Source organism: Protopterus annectens, chromosome 16.part0, assembly GCF_019279795.1.
Source record: "Protopterus annectens isolate FY-2018-M chromosome 16.part0, PAN1.0, whole genome shotgun sequence".
Lineage (NCBI taxonomy): Eukaryota > Metazoa > Chordata > Ceratodontiformes > Protopteridae > Protopterus > Protopterus annectens.
In genome coordinates, this window is record NC_056750.1 from 193,521,099 (window position 1) to 193,543,812 (window position 22,714).

Genomic DNA, 22,714 nt, shown 5'->3' on the forward strand with positions numbered 1-22,714 from the left:
GTGTTGAAGGTTATACTATCACTTCCTAATTTTATAGTTTACTTATGATTTTGGTAGTTTAAGCTTATTTAGTTTTGTTATGTAGAATAGGGTCTATTTTAGGTAGTAATGCTGTTTTCTGAAAGTTGGTTATGGTTTTATTTTTTAATATTTCCATTTATTTAATTTGTAATATAATGTTAAACATATGTTCTAGGATATATAGTCAGGAGTACATGTTTTAAGGGATTAGCATTTTAACAATATGCACTGTGTGATTTTTTTTTTTTACTTAAACTCAGGGGGTTTAGATTAAGGGGAGTGATTGTTTGTGGGGGTTGATGGCAGACAGTTATTTCTTTCACAGCCTTTGTATGCCTCCATCTGATCATCAGCTGCCTGGCTGTACCACTTATCCTTATCTGAACCCATACCTCTCAACTGTCCAGATTTTCACAAACTATACAGATTTTTGGTCTGTTCCTCATATTTTCGGTCTGTTCCTCATACAATGTGTGGTTTTCTAGCAAATCACTAAAGATCGAAGTCAATAAATAATGACAAACATTTGAGTTTCAGACTTATATTCTTCAAAAAAAAAAAAAAATACAAACATGGCCTGTTATTCTAGCAACTTTCTAAGTTTATATGCGCAATATTTGAAATCTGTCTATATTTTGGGCCTTTGTCCCACATTAAATTTGGCTTTATCCAAATTTCTTTAACTGAGAAGTGGAGAGGTGGGTGTGAACCTGGTATTTCCCACCCCCAGGGGCTGGAACTGTACTAATTGTGGGTTGTGCATGAGAACAGAAGAGGAGCAGACTGCAGCGGCACATTCACTGGTCCTGCATGCCAAGGAAGAATTTTTTTGCTAGGCCGTAACTTGGTGCCAGCACACTCTGCCCCTTTATACTAAAATTTACCTTCAGTCTGTCCTTTTATTACAGTGCACCCCTTTCAGCAGGAGTGAGTTCCTATCATGGACAGAAAGACCTCCTTTCCATTTGGGGTGGGCCAGTAAAGCCACTCCCCCCATCTCCCCAGCTCTTCCAGTACCTAACAACTAGTCAATCTCAGGTCATCTGGGTCATGCTGAGGGCTTCATCTCTCTATGCCATGGAGGCAGTCAGAGAAATATTTCTGATGAATATTCCATAGCTTTATGTAATGGCAACATGTAGGAATGTCATATATATATATATATATATATATATATATATATATATATATATATATATATATATATATAGGATCTATATTAAATCAGCGAACGCTTAAAGTAGCGAATGCTGATTTATCTATCCTTTAAAAGTGAAAGCTTGAAGTCCCGAACACATGGAACAGCGATTCTTTTCCCGGGAAAAAAAAATCGCTGTTCCACAAAAGAAAACAAAACTTCAAAACCCTAAATAAAGTGGGGGTTTCACCCCCCCACCCACCCCTACTTTAATATACCAACTTCGAGATCGTACCACAGTAGAGGAAATGTCAAAGTCCCGAAAATGGCCCAGCAACTTTTTTCCCTGGGGAAAAATCGCTGTTCTGTTTCTCTGAGATTTCAAGCTTTCGCTTTTAAAGGGTTGATAAATCAGTGTTCGCTATTTTAAGCATCCGCTGATTTAATATAGACTCTATATGGTTTACTATTGTTTATTCGAACGGAAAAACATTTTCCATTCAAATAAATGAATGGTAATATCGAAAGTAAAAAAAAATTACTGTTCACAATATCGAACCAAATGCTCGACGCATTTGACTCGACATTGTTGTCAAAACCACCACGTGATAGCCATATAGGAACTGATGTAAATCAAACTCCTATACAGCTATCACGTTTTTGCGGGGGGGCAAGCCCCCCTGTGCCCTCCACACCCCCCTACTTATATATTCTAACTCAGAGATCGCACTCCAGTGGGGATGTGGATGAATTTACACTCCCCGCTGTACCACGATCTCCATGCAGATAGTCGATTTCCACTTATGCAAATGCAGTTGTGTATTCGCATAAGTGGAGTCGACTATCTTGTGCAAAATCGCTTGTGCATTCGACATTCTGTTTTTCAACACATTGCAGCCGATAGAATGTTGTTTGCACAAACCTATAGTAAACCAACCTACATATATATATATATATATATATATATATATATATATATATGGATTCACTTCAGAAGCTCGAAATACTGAAATCTCGAATTTCAGTATATCGAGCCCAAGAAGCCGAATCCACATAATAGGAAAATTTAGAAGAGCGAAATTCAAAACCTCAAATACCGGAGGTTTTGAATTTCGTGCTTCTAAAGTTCTGCTATGGTCATGTATTCAGGTAAGTGTGTGTTAAGGGGTTTGGGTAGGGGCTGTGGTGTGTGTCAGTGTGTTTTGTTGCTGTGATGTATGTGCGAAGAGAAAGTAGCTTGTGTGGTGGTGTTTTGTGTGTGTTTGTATGTAGTGCAACCTCAGAGTGAGAGTATTTAAGTAGGGTGGGTGTGTGAGGTGCAACCCCCATATGGGAGGGTGCAGGGGGGCTTGCCCCCTGCTTTCATGTAGTAGATCGATTGTGTGTTTGTGTGGTGGATGGTGTGTGTGTGCGTGTGTGTGTGTGTGTGTGTGTACATGTAGTAAAACCACAAAATTCAAAATCTGCGGTATTCAAGGCTTTTGAATTTCACGGTTTTTAGTTTTCGTTGTTTTGTGGATTCAACTTCTTGGGCTCGAGATACTAAAATTCGAGATTTCAGTATTTCGAGCTTCTGAAGTGAATCCATATATATATATATATATATATATATATATATATATATATATATATATATATATATATATATATATATATATATATCAACTGAGTGTAGTGCTCATAATTGCATATATGACATGTTGCATTACTATTAGTCTTAAAATAGATGAAATATAAAAATGAACCGCATCACTATTAATCTTAAAATAGATAAAATATAAAAATGAATGGAAAATAAAAATAGTTTCCTTTACTGACTAATTAAAGTAAAAATAAAAAAAAATACTAACAGACAGATATAAATTGTCTGAATAGTGGTACTGTTAAGGAAAGTATATTTAATACCATAATTATAGGGTTGAGTTTAGGGGCAGGAATACAGTTAGGGCTAGGATTATTACACATGGATAAGGGGGGAGGTGAGATGTGCCTGTATCCGTATCCTGCAGATACTTATAAACACACCCCCTCAACCACAATACCACAACTTTAATCATAAAGGAACACTTTGGCTTTACTATCTATTTCCACTTTACTTATGTTTCATCCATCATTCAACTATGTAACCATTCAGCAAATGGGACCATCCAGACATAGTTACCAGTAAAAAACTCTGTGACAAAACCAACCTGTGACCAAGTGTTATATACAGTAGACTCTCAGTTAACCAGCACCCATGGGGATTGGTAGATGCAGAATAGTTATAGTTTCTGGTTGCTTGAGAGTTACTATTAAAAATAGGCCTGACTAATACTGTGCCCTATACTATTTGTTTGGTTTGACTTGTTCTCAGGTTGGGGAGAGAGGGAATTTATTCCTATCTTCCTTTTTAGAACTCTAAAACTCTAAAAGCATAAGATATGTTTCTGCAGGGGTGGGGTGGGGGGGGACAGAAAGTGCAACACATGAAAATTGTAGTGTATTTCTTTGATTTTTTTTTTGCTAGTTGCTTGAGTTCCGATTAACTGAGTTTACTGCATCCATATTATAGACAGAAAGATAACTTACTGGATGATGGATAGCTATCTAGCTAGTTAGCCAGATAGCTTGACAGACAGATAGATAGACAGACAGAACATAGGCAAGGAAAACTGGCCTATTAGAATTGCTAGCTGGCTGTGCATCACATCATTTCCATCCACTGGAGAAAGCTACTGCAGGCTACTTAGAAGTCACATTCACTCACTGACTTCAGCTTCCTCACAGAGTTCAAAATCTAACAAAATTATACTGTCTTGAAATGAAATTTGACAAAGAAAAACAATCAAACAAAGAAATAATCCAAACACTAAAAACAATCAAACAAATCCATAAAAAGCAACACCAGAATCCAGAAACATACACCAATAGTTCAAATATATTAAAAGTTTGTATAAAAATAAGGAGAAATAGAACAAAACAGGAACTGTGAATCATGACACAAACTAAACACATTTTACAGAGACACAGGAACACACCAAATCCACTGGATACACCACACAGAGGAATCCACAATGTAGAAAACTTCTTTAATGAAGAACTGGAACACACAAGCGCTTTCGCATAGTAACACTATGCTTCTTCAGGTGTAATAAAACATGAAATTGAGCAGCCTTTTATACAAAAGCTCTTGGTGCTCAAAACTGGCTAATCAGAACACTAATTGAATAATTATAGCATTCAAGCTAAGCTAGTTTAAAGGGGTATCATTAACAAATTCAAAGATGTTAAACATAGACAAAAGAGAATAAAAACATATGAAAGAGCATGAATAAAAACAGTTAACATAAAATGCCAAAGCGCTTTAAAACAATTATGCTGTCACACCAAAAACAGCAACTTCTGGCCTAAGCTGACAGTGCAAGCCTGCTGAAAACTCAGAGTTGCTTATAAAACAAAGCAGCAAGTGTCAGTGATCAAATACATAATATGGTCCATATTTCAAAAAGTTCACAAAATATGAGCAAAAGAACCACGAATACATTAATAAAATACTTTAATAAAAATAAAATAGATAATATCCCTAGAGGTAGAATCGCTCAACAGAGTTCATCGTGAGCCCCTTATCATAGAGCAAATAATCAGAGCTAATGCATCAAAAACACCAGATGATCATATTGTTGTATCAGTAAGGGCAAATGGTATTATCAAACTCTGCCTAGCAGAAATATCCATGTAATAAATATTGTCAAGAAACGGCAGTGTAGTGTCATTAATGAATAGTGCAGAACATGCCGGTTAATAAAATCAGCTTAATATCGCCTTCTCAATGAAAAAACATCTATAGAACCTACTAATGCACAAAATCCTAGACCTATATAACATAGTTGACTTACACAAAAGGTAAGTAATAAAACTCACCAGTAACGGCAACAATGAAAATAGAAGTAAAACCGTTGTAGCATCCTGTATGCACAGAAAGCCATATGACGACAGTCAAAACAACGAAAACTGGTCCGACAGTAAAAAACATCCTATAACCAACAGCAACTGTCGGACTAAACAAAGAAGGACACACCTTCATCATAACCATCTGATCAACGGCTTTACGTAAAACCAGGAAAACCAACAACCAGAACCAACTGAAAAATCAAATACTGAGTATTGATACAAGTATATGAAAATATATAATAAAGCATCAGAGGATCTGGTGGAATGCAAAACACTATTTGCCACTATAAAGATGGTGCACATAAAAAGTGGCAGCGTAAGCCGCCCCAATAAGATGTAGACACCAGGGATCTCACCATAGCATATAAATATAGCGACTGAAATATGGTGTGAATATAATGCAAATCTACCATGATAAAAAAAAAAGGCAACAAAGAGAGACACAATGATTACAAGAAAAATATATATAAAGGAATATACAAAATGGATATGTATACAAGACGTAAAACCAACTGCAAGTTAACTGCACACATAATATTGTCCAGTTATACAAAATACCAGAAGACTTATATAAGCCAAGCAGCAGTATGTAATGACATGAACTGGGAAATGAAAAATCATAAATGTTATGGACACAATATGGAGGACTTAGAAGTGCACGCAACTGGTTAATAAACAGGTGTAGTGTAATGTGGCACTCCTAAACTTACCTAAAGCCACTATGACATAGAATATGCTAATTAATAAAATTGGAACATGATGAACAGTTATAGGGAGTCAAACCATAGTTCAATCATGCCTCAAGGGGGCCTTAGCAACATCACATTAAACATAACTAACAGATAGGTATGTAAAATTACGGACAGACCTAAAACTCAGTGTAAGAAAAAATGGAAAGTGCATGATACATGCGGCATCACCAGGAAAAGGTGAACCCATGGGAGAGCACTAAACAATCTCAGAGAGTATAAGTGCAGAACCAAGATGCACTAAATAATGTATCAGACAAGGTAACCAATAAACTTATGCTTACTTCCTCATATTGAGAACTGGTTTAACTGAGACATATTGGTTAATGCCTGTATGTAAATGTGCTTTCAGGGTAAAGATCCACTTAAGCTCCCTGAGAGCCAACTGGTTCATATTGTCCCCTTCTCTATAATCGATTGCCATCAATTCCAGAACCATAAACTTGAATCTATGTGTACTAAATTCCAAGACGTGTTTGGCCAAGGCACTACTGTCATTACCTTTGTTGATATCATAATAATGGTTGTACACCCTATCACAAAGTCTTCTCTTAAGTAAGCCCTACATAAAAAGCCTGACAGGAATCGCATATGGCCAAATAGATTAAGTTAGTACTATTGCAATCGCTGTAAAACCTGGGTGTAAACAGAAAAGAACCATCGGGATGGGTGAAACTAATAGCATCTGATATATGTTGGCACATATGACAGTGGCCACAGGGGAACGTCCTGTCGACCATTGTGAAAGTGATTTGTTGGGCGATGCGGCTCTATACACAAGGTTTGCTTCAAATTATCACAGGTCTTATAGCTGAATGTTGGATGAGCACCCACAATATTCCTGGTAAATGGATCTGCGACCAGCACATTCCAATTTCTGCTGATGATTTTATTATGTGCAACTACATCACTGGTATATCTGGTGACATAAGTGAGTGTATCATGACGCCCATGGTTACCAAAAGCACAAACAGAGGCATTAGCCTGCCCTCACCGGCATTGTTGCTTAAGCCAAATAATTTCCTGAAGACCTCCTGTTTGCAATCATCTATTAGTTTAAAGGGATAACCTCTTTCTTCAAATAAGCCTACGAGTGTATCGAGCTCAGAGGCCAAGTCACTTTCATCATTACAAATCCTACATATTCTATATAATTGGCTCAAAATGATGCCTCTAAAAGTGAACCTGGGATGCATACTTTCGAACCGCGGCAAAGACTCTCGCCAGGTGGACTTCCTGTGTAATGACGTAACTACCTTATTGCCAGTAAATTGCAGCTTTAAATCTAAAAACTGTGCTTGAACAGGAAATATCTGCTGTGAACCTCAAGAACGTGAGGTCGCTTCTAGGGCAGAAATGAAGCTGAGGCAGTCTGCTTCAGTTCCTTCCCACAAAAAGGGCGTCATCAACGAACCTTTTATACATTTTGACATTTTGTAATCAGGATGTTTAAAAGATGTAACAATTCCCAGTGATGGAACACAAGGTTGGCATAACTGTTTGCACAGGGAGTGCCCATGGCAACTCCCCATTTTTGAAGGAACAACTGATCCTGGAATATAAATATGTTGTTCTCTAATATCATCTCTAGCAGGCAATTTATCAAAATCTGCCTGCTATTGCTGTAACTAAATTGCTAACCATGATCTCTCTGATGGCCAACATCCCTAAATCATTGGGAATACTCGTAAAAAGATTCTTGACATCCATGGTAACTAGCAACATATTTGTTCTACTTCTATCCAGCTCAAACCCTTTAAGAAATTCAACTAGCTGATATGAGTCCTTCAAGATGACAGGAATATCATCCACTAAGGGGCGTAACAGCCCTTCCACAAAGGAAGAGATAGTGGAGGTAATCCAGCGTTCACCAGCAACAATGGGTCGCATGGGTACTGGTGTAACCCCCTTATGGATTTTGGGTAGACCCTTAATGATGGGCAGAGTAGGAAATTCAATTACAAAATGTTCATAGAGTTCACAGCTGGGGATTGGTAGATGTAGAATAGTTATAGTTTCTGGTTGCTTGAGAGTTATATTAAAAATAGGCCTGACTAATACTGTGCTGTAAACTATTTGTTTGGTTTGACTTGTTCTCAGGCTGGGGAGAGAGGGAATTTATTCCTGTCTTCCTTTTTAGAACTCTAAAACTCTAAAAGCATAAGATATGTTTCTGCAGGGGTGGGGTGGGGGGGACAGAAAGTGCAACACATGAAAATTGTAGTGTATTTCTTTGATTTTTTTGCTAGTTGCTTGAGTTCCGATTAACTGAGTTTACTGCATCCATATTATAGACAGAAAGATAACTTACTGGATGATGGATAGCTATCTAGCTAGTTAGCCAGATAGCTTGACAGACAGATAGATAGACAGACAGAACATAGGCAAGGAAAACTGGCCTATTAGAATTGCTAGCTGGCTGTGCATCACATCCTTTCCATCCACTGGAGAAAGCTACTGCAGGCTACTTAGAAGTCACATTCACTCACTGACTTCAGCTTCCTCACAGAGTTCAAAATCTAACAAAATTATACTGTCTTGAAATGAAATCTGACAAAGAAAAACAATCAAACAGAGAAATAATCCAAACACTAAAAACAATCAAACAAATCCATAAAAAGCAACACCAGAATCCAGAAACATACACCCATAGTTCAAATATATTAAAAGTTTGTATAAAAATAAGGAGAAATAGAACAAAACAGGAACTGTGAATCATGACACAAACTAAACACATTTTACAGAGAGAAAAGCACTAAGAAGTCAAGTTTAATAATATTACTAACAGTAAAAGACATACAGAAAGGTAGAAAATAACCTCACGAAGAAAGAGAAGACATAAACTCGATAAACAAAGAATGAAGCCATGTAAAAAAGGTTGGAAAGTAAATAACAGGAAGCGAAGACAGCCACCATAGCAATAGAAAACTGCCACTCTAACTTAGGAGTCAATTCACACACACACACACACACACACACACACACACACACACACGCACACGCGCACACGCACACGCGCACACGCACACACGCACACACGCACACACACACACACACACACACACACACACACACGCACACACACACACACACGCACACGCACACACGCACACACGCACACACACACACACACACACACACACACACACACACACACACGCACACACACACACACACACACACACACACACACGCACACACGCACACACGCACACGCGCACACGCGCACACGCACACACATGCACACACATGCACACACACACACACAAATGCAGTAGAAAGACAGGCATTGCCTGATCTAAGTAGCAAATCTGAAGAGGAACACTGCATGAATGTAAATGCATATTAAAATCTAATTAAAACACATTAAAATTACTTTAGAAACTCTGTTAAATAAAGGCAACAAGCATGCTATCAGCTACAGTAGCTTAAAAATTATGAGGATGGGTCAGCATTTCTGTGTGTTTTTAATTTCTTGGGAGTTGCCATCAGAATGCTTACACTTGTGAATATTTTTTGAAATTGCGTTACTTTAAAAATAGTAGACTGTGCTAGTGATGTGCAGGTCTTCTTATCTGAAGTTATTCACCTCCCAGAAATCAGTTGAGGTGTTCTGTAGTGTTAGAACATGTTTGTGAGTTGGATCATACAACAGCAAATGGCCTTTGACAGAATGGTCCCTTCAAGGACTATCCTGAAAATGTCATACCAAAATTCCACACAGTTAAAAGAAAATCTAACCCTGCATTACTTTATTCTAAAATACACTAAAACTTCATTTTCATAAATAAATGAAAGAATGAAAAATTCAAACTACAAAACATACTGATGCCCATTTTATAAATGCAATAAGGTACTCTGGAGTGTACATGGTATAGATATTACTGCATTCCTAGGAATTGTAAGACAATCTCCCTTTAGGGTAATACCCCACAGCACCCCTAAGTGAGCAGTAATATATATACCATGCTATGCACACCACCTTTATGCCCTAGTTCATGGTAATTAAACTAACACACACATATATATATAGAGAAAAAATTATCACTATATGTGAAAATACACAGAACAGTTATAAAAGTACAAATATGGACTCGTCTAGGTGTTATGATAGGATCATTGGATACTTGGAAGTACATATGGTACGTATGTAAGACATCCATCGTAAAGAACATGGCTGCATATCAGGATATTGGTTTGGCAGACAATTGGTTTCGATATGCACAGTTTCATAGTTTATAGATACAGTAATGTGCAGGAAGGCATTCATGCAGTAACTGAGATGGAAATGACAGGTTATTGTTAATTACTGAAAACAGTGAGAGTTGTCACTATTACGTGAAACAGGCTTGGGAAAATAAGTTGATTACCTGTCAACACCTGCAATTTGGTTAGGAAATGGTCTTGGGAAATGTGTGATTTTGAATGCTGCTAGAATAAAGTTACAATATAAGCACAGACTGCTACTGGCAAGCTGAAATGCCATCAGAATTGGGAGTAAAACAGTGTACAAATTTGTTGCTTCTCAAGTTACTATGTGTTTAGACAACTGTTGTTTTAATAGCTGATGTAGGTCAAATGCAATCAGTAAACATGAATAATACGCACATCTTTTCCTTTGTAAAACAATCTGATCAAAAAATCACAGAGCTCTCAGATATTGCTATAGAAATACCATAAGTGTACAATGTTTCAGGTTTGTGTATGCTTATTTGTCACAGTTATTGACTTTAGTCTTTATTTTTTTTTTTTTTTTTTGCAGTTACACACTGACATGGACAAAGGGGAAAACAAGATTAAATATATTCTTACAGGAGAAGGCGCTGGAACTGTTTTTGTCATTGATGAGAAAACAGGAAACATCCATGTGACGAAGACTCTGGACCGTGAGGAGAAGCCACAGTACACTCTTCTGGCACAGGCAGTTGATAGACAGACGAACCGCCCTCTGGAACCTCCCTCTGAGTTCATCATCAAAGTCCAGGACATTAATGATAACCCACCAATGTTCTTGCATGGACCCTACCACGCTACTGTACCAGAAATGTCCAATGTGGGTAGGTCAGCAGTTACTCTTACTGTGTTTATTTCCCAAATCGGAAAGCCATTAAAGGTGTTATACTATATATAGTACTCTTGCTGTCCATTTCAGTTGTCTTGTTACCACTTAGGAGGACAGACATTCTGTCCACCTCTCTGTTTTGTAACACATTACTGAGCATGCTCTTTAGGGAGATATAGTTCACCGGGCATGCTTTGTGAAACTGGCAGTCAGTTAGAAAAACAATGCAGTGCAGTTAATGTTGAGCTCCCATCTCCCTTGGGACCACCTTTTCTACAGATCTCTTTTTCTGATGAGTAATGACAAATGTATTGATCTGTTGCTAGGCAGCTGAGAAGAAGTATGTGTAAGTGAAATGTTACATCCCTGAAGACCTAACCACCATTAATGTACATGCCTTACATTTTAGTGTGGAATTTACTGCAAAAAATAAATACAGGCTGAGGCATAACCTAAAGATTTACACATGCATGGTCAGTATTCATTCACTTAAACACAGGCAAATTCAGTCATAAATAAATGCATGTAATACATCACAATTAGAAACAGTTCGGATGCAAAATATGGTGACATACATCATCTTATCAAGGCTTTTGAAAATAAAAAGAGTTATAATTTTTGTAACATATAATTCCATTCATATCTTATTGCTACTTACAGCCAGTGTCACTGTGAATTTACACAAAATGATAAAGGCGTGATAATGGTGTGTGATATATTACATGAAGTGCTTCAGCAGAATAACATTATATACACAGTAAAAAAGTTCATAACAGACTTCAGGCTTCATCGCAGAATTAAGGGCACAATATAAAATTCATGTAGGTCCATCTATCATCCCACATCATTTTTGTACAATAGTCATGTTATATACAATATAAAGGGTCATGATCAGGTCTCCAACTGTGACCGCGGTGTTATATGTTCCTAACATGGATGCCAAGAAATTCACCTCAAAATGAAGCATAAGGGCAGAGTGAAGCACAGTACCTTCTGACAGTAGATGGAAAAGGAGGGGTGTTGGGCGACAAGGAAAATGAAGTACAGCATTTATATGAAATAAGTTATACAAAGGGAGAAAGAGAAAGCAAACGATAAAAACATTCAGGCAGTGTATATAAATATGAAGAGGAGAAATCATAAGGAGGACTGTTAAAAGTGCTTGCATGTTAGCTCTTGACACATTTCCTTCCTAACCAGCAAGTGCTCTAATTAACAATGGCTGGATTCTAGCAAACTGCCAAGCCTTCCCATCACCCAACACTACTGAAACTGCATATACATACCTACCAAAACTCAATCTGTAACCTAAACCCTAATCTTAACCCTAATTCCTACTGAAAAGATCCTAGTGAATTGCCACCCATCACCCAACACTATTGAAATTGCATATACCTACCAGAACCTGATCTGTAACCCTAAAACTCTCACCCAGTCTGCAACCCTAACCATAGCATGCCCCTCCCTAACCCAAAAGTCCCTGAACACTCCCTAAATCTAAAACTCCACTCTCCTTCTGTAAACCTAAAGCCCCTGATTACTCAGTCCCACTCATTTCTTCTTTTTTTTTTTGGGGGGGGTGTCTCTTCACTCATCTTTACTGGCCTGGCCTCCAGTATCCAATGTCCACTCTGGATCTACCAGCTGCTCTCCATTCCTCCAACTTATTTTGTTTTTGCTGGGTCCAGTCATGGATCCTGAGAATGTCCAGGGAGCTAGACTCATCAGTGCTTCCATCCAGGAGGGGATTTTTTTTGTATGACCTACCTATTCCCCCCCCCCCCAATATTCATTGATTATGTCTGAGGGCAGCTCCTCCCTTGGACCATGCCTCATCAAGTGCTCTACCACCTTGAGTGGGCAGGTTCATCCCTTCCTTGCCCCTCTATCAGTTCCACAAGTTGGTAATCAAATCCAGGTTGTTTGGGCCATAGTCAGAACTTTATCCCTCTGCACCACCAGAGCAGCTTCCACTCCCACTGCTTAATCCTAAACTCCCATTCTGCTCCCAAAACCTAAAACTTACTTCCCACTCCCTAAACCTAAAGTCCTTTATCACTTCCTAACACCAAACTCCCCTCCTGCTTTTATACCGAAACCTAAATCTCTCTCCCAGTCACTGAATGAAACCCTAACCTACACTCACACGTCCTCTCAATCCTTTCCCATGACTGTTGCATTAACCGTGTCCAAACTCAATGTCTGTGTTTGGATGGGGTGCAACAGCTCAACTCTCTTTTGCCATGACTGCCGCTCCTGGCCAGAACATGTAGTCAAGTTCAAGCATGAGCAACTGGCCATGTGAGCTACAAGGCACCTTAGTCCATGGCTGCAAGATATTGATGTTTGAGTGCTTGGGACTCGAGTGCTTGTTGTTGACCCAGTCATAACTATAGTTAGAAGATTACCGATCATAAAATTATTAAAGATGAGTTAATTATAGGAGATACGATCGTTGATTTTAGGCCAAGAAACAAAACTGTAACATAAAACCTATCAGTTGGAGTAAAAGCAAGGAGGGCTAATCGTTGCCATGGTTTTATAAATTTGCTGATACCAGTGGGTGGGTTAGAAGGAAAATATGTTTTATTTAACTCTAAATAGTAAGCTCAAATAGCACATTCTAGTAGGTAATTAGGCCTTACACTGAATCTCGTCAAGGTAAAGGAATTAAGCAGAATGAAGAGAACTTATGGCATTGTGCAAGCAGCTCAGCACACCTGTACTGATAGGTAATAAAATAATTTAATCTGATACAAACTATAAAATTCCAAAACAAGCTTGATACAAATGTTATGGATTCTGTTTTATATATATATATATATATATATTTTTTTTTTTAATTGAGACACACTTCAGATTATAGACACATGCAATTTTCCAAAATGCTTTTTCATCATAAAATGTGATAAATATGGCTGAGCTTTCCTATTTTCAATTCTTGGTGTACCACACACACACACACACACACACACACACACACACACACACACACACACACACACATGCACACACACACATGCACACATACATGCATACACACACACACACACACATACATGCATACACACACACAAGTCATCTATGACAAACTTGACAGAAGACAATACACCTGTTTCTTTCACACACTCTGTAAGTCAAATCACCTGTTTCAGGTATACGTCTCTGCATGGTGGTGATTTGATGGATTACAGAGGGGTGTGGAGAGAAAATTAGGGAAATGATAGGATTAAGGGAGGAAACAATAACTGAAAGCTGATTCTGTGCACTGTTTATGTCCTGGACAGAAATAAAATCAAGAGCAAGTACAAGGTAGATGTTCAGTATGTACCTTATTTGTGAAAAGAGGCACTAACACTGCAAACAGCATTATTGAGTAGGACGTCACTAGGTATTGTCATTCACCATTAATTTAACTATAAAGCTGAACGAATAAAAACGTGTCTTATTAGAAACATGCACATGTCCATCCAAATCAAACAATTGGGGGTGGTATGTATGGATAAAGTAATGTCCTTCTCTCTCTCTCAATATACCTTTAAGTGGTCCTTTAGTTGCTTTATTTTGTTATCCACTTTTTACCTTGACTTTCTCCAAAGTCCCTTCATCTGGATGCATGTAAGAACTGCATGATGTAATGATTCTGTTTGATGAACTGGACTAATAGATGGTAGGACACCTGGGCCATGATATAAATGAAACCTGGAGGACAGTGATAGAAAAAAAAGCACTTGATATTATGGAAAAATGAGGACTGTGATAAGTGGGTGAAATCTTTCAGATGACATATCAAAAACGTAGAAACAGATAATCTAATGATAAGCAGTAGCAACAAACTGAAGTGCAGCAGACATTTAGACCGCCAATGAATAAGAAATAATAGTTAAACACATGGATAATAAACCAAGGTACTCACCTACAATGTCTCTCTATTGTCTAACATTTCATAATTTTATTCTCCATGTGTTCATTTATAGATGTTTAATGTTTCCTTATCAATTAAGATATTTACAACTAGAATATAAGAAGGCAGAAAGAAAATGAAAAATGCAGTCACTTGCTCACATTCGTGACAGTATTACATATAGAACACAAGTGCATATAACTTCAAACTCCATGTTTATGACTTCTGCAGTATTGGAATTAAAAAGTCTTTCGGCTTTTCCCTGTTAGGGATCACCACAGAGGAACTCCCGTCCGCTCATCATTGGCAGTGGATTTTACGGTGCCGTGTTGCCAGCCCGACGTACAACCTTCAACAAAGGCACACCCATTCATGCTCACACCTACTTGCATGTCTTTAACATGTCAACTGCTGGGAGGACATGCAGACTCCACACAGAAGGCTCTCCAACCGAGAAATGAACAGGAGAACCTCTTGCTGTGAGGCGACAACGCTAACCGCTGCACCACAGCGGCTCCACTTTTGCAGTATTGAAAATAAAATTCTGAATTCCTGTATATGAATAATTTCACAAGATTCAAATAATGTAACTTTGAAGCTACAAGTGTAAGAAAATGCTTAATTTTTTGAAAATTATTCTTACAAAATGTTAACTTACTTTGTCCTGCAAACAGTGTACTTCAGCATATTTATATGTATGTACATCATTCTGTCTGTCTATCTGAATATCTCTCTGCATGTCTGTCTATCTTTATATCTATTTATTGTGAACTGGTGCCATTGATCATTTTTAACCATGATTCAAGACACAGACATACATACATAGTGTGTAATGATATGATTCTGTTGTGTGTACATTCCTGTACAGAGAACTATATGCAGACAATCTTGTTTTGTATTTCATGCAGTTAAGAATCATCTGCTTGATGGCAATGTTATGAGTAATCTGCTTGGTGTAAGATTTCCACTGAAGAATTAAATGATGTCCGTGGTTCTAATTGGTATAAAGAGGAGCTTGGCAAAGAGAGCAGGGTAGGAAGAAGTAGGTTAAAGAATATGCAAAGATTGAAAATATCCATGTCTACATCGTTACTGAAACTTGATTTAAATGTAAAGAGAGCACTTTCTCTAGATCAGGACCTTGCACTTGTCATGCCTTCAGGCCCAGTGGCAACTGTGAAGATGTCTCCATGTTTGTTAGTGAAATTATTAAATCCAGACAGATCTCCAGGGACTCACAGACTGAACTACAGATCACTGTAGGTAGGATTAATTATCAACAAACAGCTTGTTATCAAGCACCTTCTGTATCCTCTGACGACAAAGTGTGATGCCTCTGTATTCTAAATGATCTCCTTGCCAGCAAAAAACTCTTATTTTGACTGACTTTAACTACCCTTCAGTAAAATGGAACACTTATACTTCAATGCAGGATATGCCTAAACACTCCTAGATGTAATAAACAAAAAAATCTCTTTGAACAGCTGAAAAATTAAACTACTAGAGAACAAATTGTCTTGTAATGAGTCTAACAAATATCACCACTTCTTGCAGTGCTCCTCTGGTATCTCCTTCTCCGGTGATGTCTGACTATAATCTTGTAACTTCTCCTTTAAACTTCCAAAAGCTCCTACAACAGGCCCCACTGAATTTGAAGACCACGAACATTGCAGACTCAACCTCTGTGACAATATATCAAAATTCTACAGCACCAGGAATTCTATAACTATTTAAAAAAATGCCAAGAGCTATGAGCCCCTACTAGAACCTAATATCATGGGAAATTCAAACACAAATCATCTTGATTGCCCATCTCTGTAACTAAGAAAGAAACTCCTTAATTTATTTAGTAAATCAAAAACCTGTCTTCTCAAGGATAATATTAAAAACATTACAATAAAAATGAAAAACACTATCAGACTATGCATCTAAGGAACCCATGAACTTAGGCTTGCCTCTGAAGCCAAACATAATTATAATACTTTTTTTAGCTATATTAGTAAATTAAAACAAAAACAGTACCTTACTTTATTCAGAACTTATTAATAATGGGACCTCCTACCATGACCCAACAGATGTTACCAATATGTTTTCACACAAATTTAGTATCATTTTCACCTTTAGACTTTTATTCAAAGCCAAAAAATATCTGAATCCCTTAGTCTGTCAGTTACCTCTGAAGATCATTTACTGAAAGAGTTACCAAGATCAAAAATCCTTCCTTAATGGGACCGGCCAATATAACTGATTGCTTAATTAATAGTGGCAAACATGGCCTTGCAAACACAATCCTCAAACTGTTTATGTTTAGCACCTCATTTTGCCCCAATGAGTGGCAGATATCAGTGATAATGCCCCTCCATAAGGCTGACCTAACAACTGACCTGGTCAGTTGCACACCTATCAGCCTTACCAACTTCATCTGCATATCCATGAAACATTTTATAATTGACTCTATAAACTGTGAATCAAAATATGTTGCCGAATTTGACCTCAGCAGTTTGGTTATGTGAAAGGTTACAGAGGCTACAGATGGTGAACATGAAGCGCACAAAAGAGTTTCTTGACCTGGCTAAAGCCTTTGACGTCATTCCCCATGCTGGCATTATACAAATGCTAAATGCTTTAAAAATCAACCTGTATGTAGTAAAATGGATGGTAAAATGGCTGAAAAACAGAATAGTGTGAGTTTCAGAAGCCTCGTCTGAAAGTCTGAAAGTGACCAAAGATGTTTCTCAGGCCTCAGTGCTGGGACATCTCCTTTTTGGCATTTACTTCTTATATTTATAAGCAAAGAGCCAAGATCTCTAGCTAAAAAAAGATTGCAGTTGATTGTAAACTGAGGCTTGTTGTTAAATAATCTTATGAGCCCCAACCCTCTAGAATGAACTTGCCCTAGTAAACTCTTGGTGTACTAAAATGGGCTCAAACGAAATACTAAAAAATGTCATATCAACACGTTTGTTAGGCAACTCCTCTTCTCATCATACTGGCTAGACAAGCCAACTCTACAAACACATATGTAGTGATAGAGCTAGGTACATTAGCTGATAGCTCCCTTTCTTTTGATGGTAAAGTAACAAATATCGCCAAGGTCTAAAGAAGTAATCACTCCCTTATGCTCAGTATTGATTAAGCCAGTCATCGAGTACAACACCTCATTTAAGATTCATCTCACCAAACAATTCACACACTTAGAAACACCCCAAAGGTTCCTAACCAAAAGGATTGCATGCCTAAGTCCTTGAGCTATGGAGAGAAGGTGAAAGCTCTAGCTCTTTATTCAATGTCTTATAGATGTTTAAGTGGAGATGTCTGTCTCACTTACCATGCCATTAGAGACCTGATTGTCCTGAACTTCCAGTTTCTCTGCAAGTCCAATATCTCTTCCAGTAGTAGGACCAGTGGAATAAAAATTTACCAACTGGTAAATAAAACATGATGGATGGACAGGTTTAAAATCCAGTGCCTCACAAACATCTGGACTAAACTTCCCCTGCATGTTAAGCAGAGTAATTCACCCTTTATGCATAAACTGTAATTCATCCTTTATGCATAAACTGTATAACTGGATGAGTATCCACAAATTTACCCCAGGATTGACTGGTATGTCAACTCTGGAGAAGGAATATACTTCCTGAGGTAGGATACTGGAAAGGAGAGAATTGTCAACGAACGTAGTGGCCATAGAATATCTACGCTACGATACGAGTGAAAGGTAATGGAAGCAGTAAAGGAGAGATAGATTCATGTGTGCCCCTAATGCATTTGCAAGTAGTCGATTGTATATGGTAATTATACATGGAAGATTTAAAAGCATGTAGGGAAGACAAGAACTCAAATCAAAAGTACTAGATTTGAAACAGTAGTTGGAAACTTAGTGAAACTCTTTTCTGAGGTATATTCTCAGACAGGGATTGTCAAGAGTTAACCATGATTCATTCAAACTCATTATGTAGTAATGTTACACTGACAGTATACAAGTATAATGATCCTGAATGTTGCATAGTATAAACACTACTAGATTTGGTATTCTTAGGAAGGATACTAGCTTGATTTGGTTCAAATTCATATAATCCATGCTCTCTGAAATGGTGTGACCTCTGAGTTAGCATATTAAGTTAGAAAGACTTTGTGGGGGTACAGCTCCACAAATCAGTGGGGTATAGTGGTGTGCAGTATCACTGCAAAAAATATGTTTTAATTAAATGTGCAGATCTTTCCTTGTTTAGAAGTATTTAAGTGGGGTAATACACTTTGTTCTATACAACTCATATTAACTTTTATTTTCTCACATTTACAGTAATTTACTGAAAGCGTGATTCTCTGTTTATGTTATAGTGTTTACCAGTTATGTTTCTAAAAATCTGATATGTGTTTGAAAAGGTAACTGGAGCACTGCAGTGACAGTGCCAATGAGAACAGGCTCATGTACTTTGCATTAATTAAAAATGGTACTTTCATACATATTCCAAGGAATGTTATGTTTACTGCAAGATGCTACCCTCCATTTGTACCTGTTTGTTTAGCATTATTCAGTCTTCTGTTATACTGCATATTCTATGATCATTTCAGTAATATTACGACTGGAACAAAAAGTAATTTCCCAGTGCTGTTTGTTTAGCAGTCAGCAAGGATTGAGACCCTGACAGCATTACCGTTTGGATTTGTCTGAATGGGTCACCACTGAATTTATCCAGAAGAACCAGGAAGATGCAGAATTCCATGTATCTGCTTTTATCTTTGTGCCACAGACCAGGTTCATAAGACAACTTAAAGTGCAGTTGTTGAAACCACATCAGTCAGAAGGATGTTGAATTAAATTATCCAAAATGAAGATGACAAGACTGCTGGAACCACTGGACTTAGTAGCCTGCTGCCAATACCTAGGTCTTACTATGATCATTCAGTTTATGGCTGGGGTCCACCAGACAGAACGCCTGCCTTTGGAGGATTGGGTCTTGGTTTTATTTGGGATTGCATGATCCATGCATTCCTGAAGGTGTTCATAGAATGCGTTTATAAAGGATTCTGCGGTCTGGGCCATATTTTCCACAGGCCCTGTGGCTTTGAAGGATTCCACCTCGGTTTTGAGGAGTGTGAAATTTGCTTTAGAGAAGTTTTTCACTGTGGTTTTCTGGGCAGGGGGTGGGGTTGGGATGTGAATATCCAGTGAGATTAGTTTATGGTCTGATCTTACCAGTGAGGGATACACTTCTGGTCTGGAGCATAGAGCCCCCATGTTGAATGGTCCTGTAGAGTGGTGCTAGCAGCAGAGAGGCTAAAAGAGCGACTGCTAACCTGATAAAAGTGTTTTTTTTTTCCTGCTGCTACCTGGGCGACTGTCCAATCTAGCTAAACTGCAAGTATTTCTGCTTCTTGAACTGTTTTAAACTGTTAAAAGTTGTTTTTGCACCTGCACTTTTAAAGTTTGTCCTGTTTGTTGCATTTACCTGTTGAGGGTACACATTCAAGTGCACTAGCCTGTGTTACATATTTATTGCATTTTCCTGCTGTTTGTAGCAAAAAAGTAAAAAAACAAAAAGTTATCCTTGTTTCCCATCTTTCCTGACCTAGAGTAGTCCAAATACAGGCTTTGCTGTATTCTGGACTTTTGGAAAGTTCCTGTGTTGCCCATTTCCTTTCTTGGAAAAAGGGAAGCTTCTTTGTTCACCAGTGGCAGTGGGGAGCTTAGAGCAGCCTATCTATCCCTGGAGGAGTGTTCCCAGCACAATAATCTGGTAGTCTATTGGCTGTTTTGGGCCAATTTCTAGCTCTTTCAAGTCCGCCTGTATAACACCCGCTTTGGCGTGGCTTTGTGCAATTTTGCACATAGCGCAGCATCGGGCAGCTCCGCTTAATTGGGTTTAAACCATTCTCGGCTCCACAAAGTGGGGTCTTCACTTTTTCCCTTAGAACTGATCTAGTTCTCATAATAAACACCCTATTCCTACTCTAAAGCCTGGCACTTGCTCACTAAAGCAATTATATAAGTCAGCACTAAAAAATTAAAAACACTACACCCTCACAAACTCCCCTTGAGTACCTTGTTCCCCAGTGGCCCTTTTTTTCAATTATAAAGGAATTCCCAGTACTATTCTAGCATGTCCAAAGGTCAGTTGTCAGTCTCCTCTCCAGTCCAGCTGGTGAATCTGGGAATCATGAGGCAATGTTACAACTGCCTCATGTACACAGACAACCCTCTCCTCCTCCCAACAAATTCCAACACATGTGAGAGATGCAACCATATAGCCAAACTGGAGGCTAAGCTCTCTCAACTCAGTACTGGCGCAACCAGTCAGGAGGAGAAGGAAACCACACTCACTACAATTCCAGTCTCACATAGACCTACCACGACAGCAAACCAAACACATAAACACACAAAAACATACTCGGAGGCTCTAAATAAAAATCTGCCTAAGCAGCAGAGACCTCCAAAGCAGACATCCAAGCAACCACTACCCCAAAACAAAACACGTGCAACAAATAGCTCACAAAGCCAGTGTGCTGAACAGTCACAGCCCTTAAGGCTAAACAACACACCTGATACACTTGTAATAGGTGACTCTATCGTCAGGCACACTGACGTCCCGCTCACCAGGCTGAACAAGGAGAAGGTCATGGTGAGCTGCCTGTCGGGCGCTAGGATCCGCCACATAACACAAGCACTCAGGTCACTCCAAGGCAAGTACAAATATGACTCAGTCATTGTCCATGCTGGTGTGAATGACCTGAGATGTACCTCCCTGGACTACATGAAAAGAGACATAGAGGACCTCTCTGAGCATGTAGCACAGGCCGGTATGACCCTGACCTTGAGTAGCATCTTACCCTCACCAAGAATGATGCCACAATATGAAGACAAGATGATCAATTTCAACAATTGGCTTAAGTATTGGTGTCATTCAAAGGGGATCCAATGCCTGTCAGCCTGGGATGACATGCTCGACAAGCCACGATGTTTCACTAGGGACGGCTGGCACCTGTCACCCCTGGGCTTTTGGATATTGGCAAAGGCTCTTGCCACCCCCATAGTGCCTTTTTTAGGCAAGGCTCAAAAGACAAACCCACCTCCATAGGTATCACAAGGGATAAGAAACTAAGAGTAATGCTACTCAATGCCAGAAGTCTAAACCTCAAGATGCATGCACTCAAATCTCTCCTTAGCATGGAGAACATCGATATCTGTGCAGTAACAGAAACCTGGTTCAAAGCTCCCGAGAGCATCCCAACACTACCAGGTTATACCTCATACCATGCTTTTCAGCCCCAAAACTTGGACCGAACCACAAAAGGAGGGGAGTATCAATATTTGTCAAAGATACCCACATCTGCAGGTTGGTGGCACAGCACGAAGCATCAGAGACTATCCATGTGCAACTAACAGTGGGTAAAACTGCCTTCCAGTTTATAGCCTGCTACAGACCACCCTCCCAAACCCAGGAACCCCACTCGGCCTTCCTGAGAACACTGGAAAATATGAAGGTCTCTCCAAACACCATTATATTGGCGACTTCAACTACCCATAGACTGGGAGCATTACTCTAGCTCCAACACCCTAGCCCAAAGGTTCCTAGAATATATAAATTTAAATGCTATGGAACAACTTGTTACCACTCCCACAAGAGGGGAAAACATACTGGACCTGATCATCACCAGCATGGGAGATCTATGCTCCAGACCAGAAGTGCATCCCTCACTGGTAAGATCAGACCATAAACTAATCTCACTGGATATTCACATCCCGACCCCACCCCCTGCCCAGAAAACCACAGTGAAAAACTTCTCTAAAGCAAATTTCACACTCCTCAAAACTGAGGTGGAATCCTTCAAAGCCCCCGGGCCTGTGGAAAATACGGCCCAGACCGCAGAATCCTTTATAAACGCATTCTATGAACACCTTCAGGAAT

General features: G+C 38.7%; 1 protein-coding gene across 3 annotated transcripts in view; it reads left to right on the top strand.

Annotated features, from left to right (window-relative positions):
* The window catches only part of LOC122790299 (cadherin-24-like), a 2,600,514-nt gene that overhangs the window by 1,938,014 nt on the left and 639,786 nt on the right, over positions 1-22,714 (top strand). For all 3 annotated transcript variants that reach the window (XM_044057804.1, XM_044057803.1, XM_044057805.1), the window contains one exon: positions 10,601-10,895. In XM_044057804.1, coding sequence (XP_043913739.1) covers positions 10,601-10,895 — 295 coding nt within the window. The remainder of the gene's footprint in view (positions 1-10,600; positions 10,896-22,714) is intronic.